At 33.3% G+C, this 14,191-nt stretch overlaps 1 protein-coding gene across 1 annotated transcript in view; it reads right to left on the bottom strand.

The window, feature by feature from the left end:
• The window catches only part of LOC137239558 (zinc finger protein OZF-like), a 197,454-nt gene that overhangs the window by 31,939 nt on the left and 151,324 nt on the right, over positions 1 to 14,191 (bottom strand). Inside the window, exon 2 of the mRNA XM_067764989.1 lies at positions 7,294 to 7,354. Within this exon, the coding sequence (XP_067621090.1) occupies positions 7,294 to 7,338 (45 nt within the window). The 5' untranslated portion in view covers positions 7,339 to 7,354. The remainder of the gene's footprint in view (positions 1 to 7,293; positions 7,355 to 14,191) is intronic.

Below are 14,191 nucleotides of genomic sequence, written 5' to 3'. Positions count from 1 at the left end.
GACATCTGGTGAAAGTCAAAATGGCGATTGCGCTCCCATTCCGACATCAGAAGTGGGATGGACTCCCCCATCCTCAATGAGCGCAAATAACGAGCAGCTGCGCCAAATTCTGGAGATGCAGAATCGACAATTCATTGAACTTTTTAAAACAATGAATCCTACAAAATCTCCAAGAAAAGAGCATGTTACTTTGCCGAAATTTAACCCTGATGTTATGGGTGTAGATGCTATATCTAGATGCTCGACTGTGGACGTAATAATGGCAGACAATCCGTTGGAAGGCAGTGCGCTTATTATTGCCCTCAGTAAATCGTTCGAGGGGTGCGCGGCGCAATGGTTGTCTCAAGTAAGCTTTGCGGGTATTACTTGGCAGCAGTTTAGGGATTTGTTTGTACAACGCTTTGAAGGTATAGATACTTCAGCAGCTACACTCATGAATATACTAAATGGGAGGCCAAATGACAATGAGTGCATTTCGGTGTATGCAACTCGGCTAGTAACCTCACTTATGCATAAATGGAAATCACAGACTATGGAAGAAATAGCTATCGCCGTGGTTCTTGCACATTCAGCTCGTTTCGATAACAATTTACAACGTTTATTATTTAAAACAAACATTAAAACCCGTAATGAGCTTCAACAAGAGCTTAGAGCATTCTCGTTTGGCAAAAGAAAGTTTGCTTTTGAAAATCAGCCTGAACTGAAGAAGCACAAACCATCACCATACTTAAAATGTCATTTTTGTGGAAAAGTGGGCCACAAAATCGCTGATTGTCGACTAAAGAAAGACAACAACAAATCATCAATCAAAGCAAATCAATTTTCCGGTAACACAGCTGGTGAAAAAGGTCGACCACTCATTTGTTTCAAGTGTGGAGAAGCTGGACATTACGCATCAAAGTGTGCCAAAAGCAACAATCAGTCAGCAAACAACAGCAAATTCGGGGTTGAAAAAAGAGTGGATGTATGCGAAGTAATTGAACCAAAGGGAGTACTTAGTCAATCTGGTGAGTTATATCAATTCTACTTTGATTCTGGGGCTGAATGTTCGCTACTCAAAGAATCGGTGTCAGAAAAATTTTCGGGTAAACGTTTAAATAATACTGTATTTTTAAGGGGTATCGGAAATACTTCTATATGTAGTAATTTACAAATTTTATCAAGTGTTAAGATATGCAGTTATTCTCTTAAAATTTTGTTTCATGTTGTACTAGATAAATATTTAAAACACGATGTTATGATTGGCCGTGAAATTCTGGCTCAGAATTTTAGCGCTATTATTACGGCAAACAAGTTTGAAATTTTTAAAGAAAAGATGGCAAATATATGCTCTAATAGCTCATTTGCTCTAAATACCGATGTGGCAGATAATGATAAAAGTAGGTTGATGACATTGTTGAATAAATATTCAGAATTTTTCATAGAAGGTATTCCGCGAACTCGAGTTACCACTGGTCAATTAGAGATACGGTTAATTGATCAAAATAAAACAGTGCAGAGGCGACCTTACAGGTTAAGTTGCGAGGAAAAAGAAATTGTTAGAAATAGAATATCAGAGTTGTTGGAACATAATATTATCCGCCCTAGTAGTTCTCCATTTGCTAGTCCAATGTTACTTGTGAAGAAGAAGAATGGGTCAGATCGCCTTTGTGTTGACTACCGTGAATTGAACTCGAACACAGTTTCTGATAGGTATCCGTTACCATTTATATCCGACCAAATTGCTAGGTTACGTGGAGCAAATTATTTTACTAGTTTGGATATGGCAAGCGGATTTCACCAAATACCTGTTCATCCAAACTCAATTGAACTCACTGCTTTTGTCACGCCAGAGGGGCAGTATGAGTATTTGACAATGCCTTTTGGACTCAAAAACGCTCCATCAGTGTTTCAAAGAGCTGTAATGAAAGCATTGGGAGAACTTGCATACTCGTATGTAATAGTGTATATGGATGACATTATGATAGTCTCATCAACTAAAGAAGAAGCTTTTGAGAGGTTAGAGGTGGTGTTGGGTATTTTGACAGAAGCTGGGTTTTCGTTTAATGTCACCAAATGTTTTTTTCTAAAATCGAGTGTTGAATATTTAGGATATGAAATAAAAGCCGGAATAATTCAACCCAACCCTCGTAAAATTCAAGCTTTAACAGCTCTACCACCACCCCAGTCGGTTCACCAATTAAGACAGTTTTTAGGGTTAGCTTCGTATTTTCGGCAGTTTGTAGCTAAATTTTCACAAATAACGAAGCCGTTATACTTCCTTGTCTCTAAAAAAAAACAATTTTAACTGGAAACCAGAGCATGAACAAATATGACAAAAAATAATTTCATTGTTGACAAATAAGCCAGTGTTAACAATTTTTGATCCGCAATATCCAATAGAATTACATACAGATGCCAGCGCTGATGGATATGGTGCTATTCTACTGCATAAAATTAACAATAAGCCTCATGTTATCGAATATTTTAGTAAACGGACTTCTCCTGCAGAATCTAGGTATCACTCATACGAGTTAGAAACCTTAGCTGTCGTTAATTCGATTAAACATTTTCGACACTATTTGCAAGGACGCCAATTTGTTGTAGTTACGGATTGTAATTCTCTTAAAGCATCTCGTACTAAAAACGATTTAACGCCAAGAGTCCATCGTTGGTGGGCTTATCTTCAATCCTTTGACTTTGCGGTAGAGTATGCAGAAGGTAAACGCATGGTACATGCAGACTTCTTCTCTCGTAATCCACTACCATCTGACAACCCCCCTATTGTAAAAATTCCAGAAAAGCGTGTTAACCTAACAGAAATTTCAAAAGACTGGCTTCTTGCAGAACAACAACGAGATACCGAGGTGGCTTCCATTGTGTGTAAGTTGAAAAATAATGAACTTAACAGAGATGAGGCAAATTCATGAGCTTCGCGCAGGAACATTATATAGGAAAATACAAAGAAATGGTAAAACAAAATGTTTACCAGTTGTACCAAGACTTTTCAGGTGGTCTGTGATTAACCATGTTCATGAATCTATCATGCACTTGGGTCCAGATAAGACTCTTGATAAGGTATACGAATATTATTGGTTCAATAATATGTCTAAATACATTAGAAAATTCGTTGATAACTGTATAACATGTAAGCTGTCGAAGTCAAATTCGGGCAAAATACAAGCAGAACTGCACCTTATTCCTAAAGTTAGTGTACCATGGCATACCGTGGATATTGACATCACTGGCAAGTTAAGTGGTAAAAACGATCTCAAGGAATATATCATTGTTCAAATTGATGCATTTACTAAATTTGTCCATCTATACCACATTTTAAATATTGACACAGAAAACTGCATTAGGTCTCTCAAAGCAACAATTTCACTGTTTGGTGTGCCTACTCGAATAATTGCTGATCAGGGTAGGTGTTTCGCTAGCAAGGGGTTTCGGGATTTTTGTTCTTCTCAAAATATTAATTTACATTTGATTGCCACCGGTGCTAGTCGGGCAAATGGACAGGTAGAACGAGTAATGAGCACTTTGAAGAATATGTTAACCGCGGTTGAAACAAGCCAACGCTCCTGGCAAGATGCTCTGGGTGAAATTCAATTAGCACTAAATTCCACGGTCAATCGTGTTACTAAGGCTAGTCCATTAGAGTTACTAATAGGAAAAGAGGCACGGCCATATGGATTAATTCCAATTACTACAGAAGAAAATAGAGTAGATCTTGATTTAGTAAGAGCTGAAGCGGCTAAAAATATACAGAAAAATGCTTGTTATGATAAGAAAAGATTTGATAAAGGTAAAATAAAAATAGTTAGATATAAAGTAGGTGATTATGTACTTCTTAAAAATGAAGAAAGGCATCAGACGAAGTTAGACCCTAAGTTCCGTGGTCCGTTTTTGGTGGCAGAGGTTTTAGAAGGAGACAGGTACATATTGAAATCACTAAACAGTAAAAGATCGTACAAATACTCACATGAACATTTGCGAAAACTTCCTAAAGAAGAAATTGCAAATGAGTTGAACATGAGTGATAATGAAAACGTTGAAAGAGACGTTAATGATAATGAAAACGTTGAAAGAGACGTTAATGATGATAAAAACGTTGAAAGAGACGTTAATGGTAATGAAAACGTTGAAACAGACGTTAATGATGATAAAAACGTTGAAAGAGACGTTAATGGTAATGAAAACGTTGAAACAGACGTTAATGATGGTATAGAAGTGGATGAAGAAGATATTGAAATAGATGTTGTAAACGATTAAAATGTTGAAAAGTGCGTTGTTGTTGATAAAAGCATTAAAAGACTGTTTTAACTGATTGTGAGACAATTAGAATCAATATAATCAATTTGACTCCTAATTAAAATACTCTGTCACTAAAACAAATACCTTATAAAATTATATTATAAAAGCTACCTTAAAGAAATTAGCTTTAAGTTTAGTTTTTAACAATATAATGTTTTGTTATTTTAGTATAACGTATAACACACGAGGACGAGTGTATGTCAGGAAGGCCGTGTCGGTGAAACACACAATTTTATTATAAATGTTTTAAATGTCATTCGAAATTATCAATGACCCTGTAAAAGTATATGCGTATTGTGTTACAGGATCTACTGTGCACATAAAATACTTGTTGAATAAATTTGTATGTGATCGAAGTAAACTGTTATCACATTCTTTCTTTTAATGTTAGAGCGAGGTAAAAGCATTATGCTTTACCGAGCGTGCTACTGTGCGCCACGATGTAAGCTATAAGTGTCGAAAAGGTAAGAAAGGGACAAGTATGTGAATAAAACTTGTCTGAAAAAAATACTCGAATAGAAGAGTGCTTGTGATTTTTCATTATTGTGAAAAGTTTAATATCGTTTGGACGCACAGTTGTTCGCTGCGCTTTATTTTCACAGTTGTTCGCTGCGTTTTATTTTAACAAAAGAAACAAAAGAAAAAATAATTTCAATCCCTTCGAGTTATGGAAAACGTTACCAAAGATGGTGATTCGGGCCAAGGGACTACGGCTGGCGAATTTTACAATGTCAATTGTAATCCGGACCCGACATCTGGTGAAAGTCAAAATGGCGATTGCGCTTCCATTCCGACATATACATATATGTATTTAACATGTTGCCTACGGGTATTTTTCTTACGCTTTATGTATGTATATTAAAACATTTATGAAACTTGTATAAAATTCGGTGTTTTCGCATTTAAATCAAAAATTTTAAATTTCAAAATTAAAGGAAAAAGTAATTTCGCATTCATATAAATTTTGGATTTTGATAAACGGTGGTTTGTTAGAAAACCAATTAATTTTTTTGATACATACGGTGGTTTTCGAAATAACCAATTAATTTTTCGGCACATGCGGTGGTTCCGTTAAAAACCAAGTAATTTTTTTTGACAATATGCGGTGGTTCCCTTAAAAACCAATTTTTTAATACATGCGGTGGTTCCGTGAAAAACCAAATTGAGATTTTTTTGAATAAAGCGGTGCGTCCGTGAGTACATTTTAAGACTTTTACCAATTAATATACATACTTTTGAGTCATTTTAAAATCAATTACTTTTATAGATTTTTCATACAAATTTACTGCAGTTTCGATTAATTCTTCAAATAAATTGTTAAATATTTCTTTAGCGAGTATTCACCTATAAATCAGTTCAATTTTGCAATTTTTTTATTTTTCCTCAATATTTCAGCTTAAATATAAATTCAGACATTCAAATAAATACTTCATTAATTTCAGTTTGAACTGAATTATCTGTGCTATTCTGATAATTTCATATGTACAACCTTAGAAGTGGTAAGCAAGTGTAAAAAACTTCAGATTCAGAATCCGATTCCGATAAATCAGCCTCAAGCTACGAAAGTTTAACTTCATCTTCGACCGATAAAGTCACAAAACAGGAGATTTTCTTTATCAACAGATTTTCCAGGCTTCGAAAATTCTTCCATTAAAAATTTAACTTCTAATTTAGTTTCAAATCTTAACGATTCAAATAGTAAAATCTTAACTTTAACTTCTACTTTAAAATCAGATCTTAACGATCCAAATAGTACAAACGTGGCCTCACCTTCTGCTAATTCAGCTTCAGATTTTAGTGATCAAATCATGGCAACACTTGAGGAAAAGAAAATGTTCATTAACATATGTGCTAATTCTATTAGAGAAAACTACAGTGGCGATCCACTAGCACTTGATTCTTTCATAGACAAAATTACATTACTCGAACAATTCGCTACTGCAGATTTAACAAATACTTTTATAGCGTTCTTAAAATCAAAATTAGAGGGTAAAGCTCGTGAAGCAATACCAACACAAGTAACTACAGTAAATGAAATTAAAACAGCTCTACGTAATAGGATAAAACCAGACAACTCGAAAGTTGTAGCAGGGAGAATTGCAGCGTTGCATGTTAGCGGTAACAATTATACAGATTTTGCCAAAAAAGTTGAAGATTTAGCTGAATCACTTGAGCGGTCTCTTATTATTGAAGGTATCACTCAAACGAAAGCTCATGAAATGGCAGTCGAACAAACTGTTAACGTGTGTCGTTTAAATGCAAAATCAAATTTAGTAAAAACCATTTTAGCCTCAACGGCATTTACAGATCCGAAAGACGTGGTAGCAAAATTAATTGTAGAACAAAACAATGAAGTAACTGAGCGTCAGGTTTTAGCTTTTCGATCACGTGGTAACAGTACATTTAGAAATTCACGTGGTAGTTATCGAGGTTTTTACCCAAACCGCGGCTATACTGGTTATAGAAATAATAGTTCATTTTCATATAATAGTGACTATAACGGTAACAACAATCAAAGATATAGAAATTATAACGGAAATAGATACCAGAATAACAACAGCAATAATACGCCTCCAATTACAAATTCCAATTCAAATACAAATAACGGTAACAATAGAGGTAACAATTCGAAATCAGCCAATGGTAGAGGTCGAAACGCAAACGTTCGCGCTTTAAACGCCAGCGCCCCTCAGGAGCGAACGCTGAGGGAGGACGAATTAAGCGAGTAGGCGAACTTCCCTCACCAATAGCCATCTATTGTTTAAATTTAAATTACTCTGATTTCATAGAATTACAACTAAACGAGTCACAAAAATTTTGTTCTTTCCTTGTAGACACTCAAGCGGACATTTCCTTAATAAAAATATCATGTTTAGACAGAAATATTTCCTTAAATACGAACGACATTATTAACATTACCGGTGTCACTTCTAATTCAGTTTATACTTTAGGTAAAATTACAGCAAATTAAAATTTTTCAAACTTTTCTATTAAACATACTTTACATGTAGTAAATGAAGACTTTAATATTCCATCCGATGGCATACTGGGTAAAGATTTCCTGAAAATTAAGAAATGCATTATTAATTATGAAAGAAATAGTATTTCCTTTTGGGTAGGTAATGAAAAAGTCTAAATAAACGCAATTAAAAAATATACAAAACCGACTGACAGAGACGCGGTACGACGATTTGTCGCGTTTACAAACTATTACAGACGGTTTATACCTAATTTTGCGTCTCTGGCAGCGCCTCTAAATCGATTAAGCAGGAAAAGAGTTGAATTCGTATGGGATGTTGAGTGCGAAAGAGCATTTTTATCTTTGAAAGCAGCGTTACTTTCACCAAAATTACTTCAATATCCAGATTTTACTAAACAATTCATTATTACAGTTGATGCTTCCACAACTGGATGTGGCGCTATTTTGAGTCAAGAACAACAAGGTAGTGATTTACCAATTTGTTTCGCTTCTAAAGCATTTAATAAAGCCGAACAGAAAAAACCCATTATAGAATTAGAGCTTTTAGCTATTTACTTTGCAATCAAGCAATTTCGACCATACGTTTATGGCACCCATTTCATTGTAAAATCAGACCATAGACCTCTAGTATACTTATTCAACATGAAAGACCCATCTTCAAAATTTTCAAGAATAAGACTGGAACTATCAGAATATAACTTTACTATTGTATATATAAAAGGTAAATCAAACGTTTGTGCTGATGCACTATCGCGTATAACAAACGATGAGATTAAAGAAGCTAACAAACAAATTTTGGCAGTACAGACAAGGGCAATGACAAAAAAGGCAAACGACAAAAATTTACACAGGAAAACAGACAAAAACGACGAAAAACAACTTACTTTACATGTCTACGACAAATTTTCATTCAATTTTTCAAAAAAGATTCCACGAATAAGATCTGCAATTACGTACGATAAAAATAATAAAACAACAAATTTAAGAATTTTTGCGCATATTAAACATAAGAAACTCGAGTTACTTAGTTTTGAGCTTGTTAACGAAATAATGACTTTAGAGAAATTACTTTCGAGGCTTGAATCAGAAGCCGGCAAACGCAAAATTAAGAAGATTGAATGGCCTAAAAACGATATTATGTTCGAACATTACACTATTACAAATTTCAAAAATATTGGAAATAAAATTTTAAAATCATTAGAAATTGTTTTAACAGATCCAGTGGAGACAGTAACAGATGAGGATACAAAATTAAAACTTATGAAAATTTACCATAATGATCCCATTTCCGGTGGACATTGTGGAATGAAAAGACTTTACGCAAAATTGCGAACAAAATTTTATTGGAAGAACATGACTCGTGATATATCGAAATATATCAAAAATTGTAAGGATTGTCTTTTAAACAAGGTTAAACCTAAAACAAAAGAAAAACTTGTTTTAACACCAACTCCTTGTAAACCATTTGATATATTAGTAATTGACACAATAGGACCCCTACCTGAGTCCAAATATGGTAACAAGTTCGCACTTACCATGATTTTCGACATGACTAAATACCTGGTAACAGTCGCTGTGCCAGACAAATCGGCAAAAACAATCGCTTCAGCAATTTTTGAAGGATTCATTTTAACTTACGGCACAATGAATGCCATAAAATCAGATTTAGGTACTGAATTTAAAAATGAATTATTCGAAGAATTAACAAAGCTTTTAAATATTGAACATAATTTTTCAACTGCATACCATCATGAAACTGTTGGCAGGATTGAACGTAATCATAGAGTTTTTAATGAATACTTACGTGCATATCTAAGACACTTTTTCTGATTGGGATGTTTATTTAAAATACTTTACTTTCCTACACAATACTACGAGTTAGTCTTTGGGAAAAAGGCAACTTTGCCTAATGAATTAAGTAAAGAAAAAATTGACCCAATCTATAATATCGAAAACTATGCCAAAGAAGTTAAGTTTAGGATGCAGAAAACGCACAAAATGGCACAGAATCTAATTAATAAAAATAAATAACAAAGTAAAAATCTGTACGATAAAACGGCACGACCTTTAATTGTAAAAATCGGAGATAAAGTACTTTTGCAAAAAGAACCACATCATAAGCACGAAAATATTTACCAAGGTCCTTTTATTATAACTAAAATTAACGAACCTAACGTAACTATTTTCGATGAAGTTAAAAACAAAGAAAAAGTAGTACATAAAAATCGGCTAAGTAAAGTAAATTAACGTTATATTAATATTTTGATTAAACTTTAAAATTTGATTGAAAAAAATCCAAAAGAAAAATTTTTTACTAGTAATTAAGCAGCCACGAAGGTACAAAAACTTGTAAAACAAAAAAAAAAAAAAGGAAAATAGCACACAACTTTGTATATTTAAGAAAAAAAAGGGTATTTCTTAATTGCTAAAACAACAAAAAAAAAACATATATAATATGTAATAGAAATGTAAAACTTCAAATGGAATATATCAAACATAAATACAAAAAAACATTCAACATATTTTACGTATATTATTAATATTTATACCTTTTATTTAAGTTACAATGAACTATAGAAATGTAACTACAATTTAACTATTCGATGTATAAATTTTTTTTTCAATTATTAATAAAAATGGTTCTGAACCAACGAATTCAAAAGGGGAGGAACACCCTAATATAAATATATATTCGTTTGTTCGCAACAATTTTTATAAATTTTTGGCCAAAGAAGAATGTGACAAAATTGATCACTTTGTCAATTCTTCTTTTAATTTTTGGCGAACATTTGCGCGAACTGTTCCTGCGTGTATGGCGAAATAGCTCATAATCGTAGTAATTTCTGAACGGAACAGACGTGCGCGGAAAAGTAAAATGGACAATAAAAAATTTCTGAGTGAATTTATTGAAATGTATAAATCTTTGCCATCATTGTGGCAAGTAAAAAGCAAAGATTATTGTAATAGAATTAAAAAGAATAATGATTATGCGACTTTAATCGAAAAATTAAAAGAGCACAATTGTTGTCCGTATTCATCGCTGTCTGAAAGAGAACTAATGTTCGGGCAAAAGTTCGTATGGTGTATGGTCAAAGCTGCGAACAAGATTGCGGAATGTTCGCGGAAATGTTCGTGTCGTGTATTTGGCGCTTTAGCCAAAAAAAATCGTGAAACTTTCATAAAAATGAAGAAAACGCAAAAAATTACAAACATATTCCACAAAAAATAAGTCTCTTAGTCAAAATGTATCCCAAACAATAAATAAAATATACAAAAAGTTAATAAATTCACCAACTCAAATATTTTTGGGCTATGTATATGGCCAGAAACCAAAAACCAATTGGTTGGCTATGGTGTGGTTATGGCGTTATGGTATGGCACCATTAATCGATTACATTGATTTCCATAAGGTAGGTTCGATCAGCTGTTTTATCTGGTTATGGGTTTATGGTTTTAAGTCACCATTAATTAGCCCTTTATCCACAATGGTTACGGTAATAGTCTAGAAAATCGCACGATTTTTTATTCCAAATATCGCCTGCAACGTTTTTATACTCAGCGTGCATTGCACACAGAGTATATTAACTTTGATTGGATAACGGTTGGTTGTACAGGGTATAAAGGAATCGAGATAGATATAGACTTCCATATATCAAAATCATCAGTATCGAAAAAAATTTGATTGAGCCATGTCCGTCCGCCCATCCGTCTGTCCGTTAACACGATAAATTGAGTAAATATTGAGATATCTTCACCAACACGAGCTTATCTGAGCCCAGAATAGATTGGTATTGAAAATGAGCGAAATCGGATGATAACCACGCCCACTTTTTATATATATAACATTTTGGAAAACATAAAAATCTGATTATTTAGTAAATAATACACCTAGAATGTTGAAATTTGACGTGTGGACTGATATTGAGACTCTAAAATCAATTTTACAAATATTATTAATCATAAATCAAAACCTATCGTAACAAAATTCGGCAGAGAGTTTGCCTTTACTATAAGGAATGCTTTGAAGAAAAATTAACGAAATCGAACCAAGCCCACTTTTATATAAAAGATTTTTAAAGTTTTAAGAAATTATACTAATTATTATGTAACCATTGTTGCACTATAAAAGATCATACAAGATCTTTTGTGCTAATATTGTCAATAAATAAATGAAATGAAATGAAAAAAGGGTCGTGGACGAATAAAATAAGCTATATCTTTGCAAAAAACGGTTTTATATCAATGGTATTTCATTTCCCAAGTGTATTTATAACAATAGGAAAAACTTAAATTGGCGTGGCACCGCCCCTTTTATGACTATGCAATTTTCTATGTTTCGGGAGCCATAACTCGAAGAAAATTTAACGGATCGTAATAAAATTGGGCACACAAATTGTCCCTATAGTAGAAAATATTTCCAGTAAAAATGGACGGGATCGGTTAAAGACCACGCCCACTTTTATATAAAAGATTTTTAAAAGGGTCGTAGACGAAAATAATAAGCTATATCTTAGCGAAAAAGAGCTTGTATCAATAGAATTCTACATTTTAAATGGAATTATAACATTAAATGTAAGTCTAGGCACTCACCGTCGGAGCATGACTCAGGCAGCAGCTCACAGAGCGACTATGAAAAGTCCCAGGAAGAGAACAGTAAAGAGCGGAACCCGGAGGAGTGGAAACGGCCTAACAGAAGGCACAACAGAGGCAGACAACCTGCACTTCCACCACGGGGCAGTCCAGGAGCGCTGGATGATGATGTAACAGAGCCTTAATAGATAATAAAATGTCACCCTGTGTTCAAGTTGCTGCAACACCCGTTGTCTACCCACGGGTGTGGAACAACTTGAACACAGAGCAAATCGGCTGGCAGAAGATTAATTAAAATTTTGGACTTGGCGACACACACACGAAAAAAAGGAAGTAAGGCTGTTTAAAAACTAAAATACTTAATATACTCTTACTAAACTAAACTAAGTGAAAGTTAAATTAAGGAACAGTTGTTAAATTGAATAAAACCAACTTAAATAAAATAATTAAAACTAAAAACACCGCGTTTTGGAAGTTTTATTGGAGTGTGTTGCGACGTGCAAGCGCACGTCCATTTTTCGGAGGTTCATACAATGAACTTTTATATGGCGACCGTGAGGCTGGAGCCTCGCCCTTTTTCAATTTTGGCAACGCAACGAATCGGACGTCTTTTTTTAACAGTGGTGAGTGGAAAAATTTTTTTTCAAGTGGACGAAAAGCGAAAGTGTGTGTGGTGCGAGAAAAAAAAACCTACGGCGTAATTTTCTATATAAATTCAACTAAATTTCTTCTAAATAAATTTTCAATAAACTACAATGCAATTTTCTAAATAAAATTCAACAAAACCTCAATATAAAATTTTCTAAAATAAAATTCTACTAAACTACGATATAATTTCCTACATTAAAATTTAACAAACTTACAAACTAAGCAAATTACGACATATTTTCCTAAATAAAAATTCAATAAAATTATGCAAAATTTTACAAATTCTATAAATTTTACATAACGGCACTCGCACCACGCCACGCATAACGGCGAAGGTAAAGGCACCCAAAAACATACATACAATTCAGCGTAATTTTCCACCACCACCAACTTTAACACGTAAAGATACATACCAGCAACAATACCAGCAGCGATTCAGGTCTGCCAGCGCAGCAGCAGCAGTGACCAGAAAAAATAAGTATACATATATGTATTTAACATGTTGCCTACGGGTATTTTTCTTACGCTTTATGTATGTATATTAAAACATTTATGAAACTTGTATAAAATTCGGTGTTTTCGCATTTAAATCAAAAATTTTAAATTTCAAAATTAAAGGAAAAAGTAATTTCGCATTCATATAAATTTTGGATTTTGATAAACGGTGGTTTGTTAGAAAACCAATTAATTTTTTTGATACATACGGTGGTTTTCGAAATAACCAATTAATTTTTCGGTACATGCGGTGGTTCCGTTAAAAACCAAGTAATTTTTTTTGACAATATGCGGTGGTTCCGTTAAAAACCAATTTTTTAATACATGCGGTGGTTCCGTGAAAAACCAAATTGAGATTTTTTTGAATAAAGCGGTGCGTCCGTGAGTACATTTTAAGACTTTTACCAATTAATATACATACTTTTGAGTCATTTTAAAATCAATTACTTTTATAGATTTTTCATACAAATTTACTGCAGTTTCGATTAATTCTTCAAATAAATTGTTAAATATTTCTTTAGCGAGTATTCACCTATAAATCAGTTCAATTTTGCAAATTTTTTATTTTTCCTCAATATTTCAGCTTAAATATAAATTCAGACATTCAAATAAATACTTCATTAATTTCATAGTTTGAACTGAATTATCTGTGCTATTCTGATAATTTCATATGTACAACCTTAGAAGTGGTAAGCAAGTGTAAAAAACTTCAGATTCAGAATCCGATTCCGATAAATCAGCCTGAAGCTACGAAAGTTTAACTTCATCTTCGACCGATAAAGTCACAAAACAGGAGATTTTCTTTATCAACAGATTTTCCAGGCTTCGAAAATTCTTCCATTAAAAATTTAACTTCTAATTTAGTTTCAAATCTTAACGATTCAAATAGTGAAATCTTAACTTTAACTTCTACTTTAAAATAAGATCTTAACGATCCAAATAGTACAAACGTGGCCTCACCTTCTGCTAATTCAGCTTCAGATTTTAGCGATCAAATCATGGCAACACTTGAGGAAAAGAAAATTTTCATTAACATATGTGCTAATTCTATTAGAGAAAACTACAGTGGCGATCCACTAGCACTTGATTCTTTCATAGACAAAATTACATTACTCGAACAATTCGTTACTGCAGATTTAACCGATACTTTTATAGCGTTCTTAAAATCAAAATTAGAGGGTAAAG

The sequence above is a fragment of the Eurosta solidaginis genome, chromosome 2, assembly GCF_040869045.1.
Source record: "Eurosta solidaginis isolate ZX-2024a chromosome 2, ASM4086904v1, whole genome shotgun sequence".
Classification (NCBI taxonomy): Eukaryota; Metazoa; Arthropoda; class Insecta; order Diptera; family Tephritidae; genus Eurosta; species Eurosta solidaginis.
Note: the sequence above shows the minus strand (reverse complement) of the source record. Positions and strands in the feature narration are given on the sequence as shown.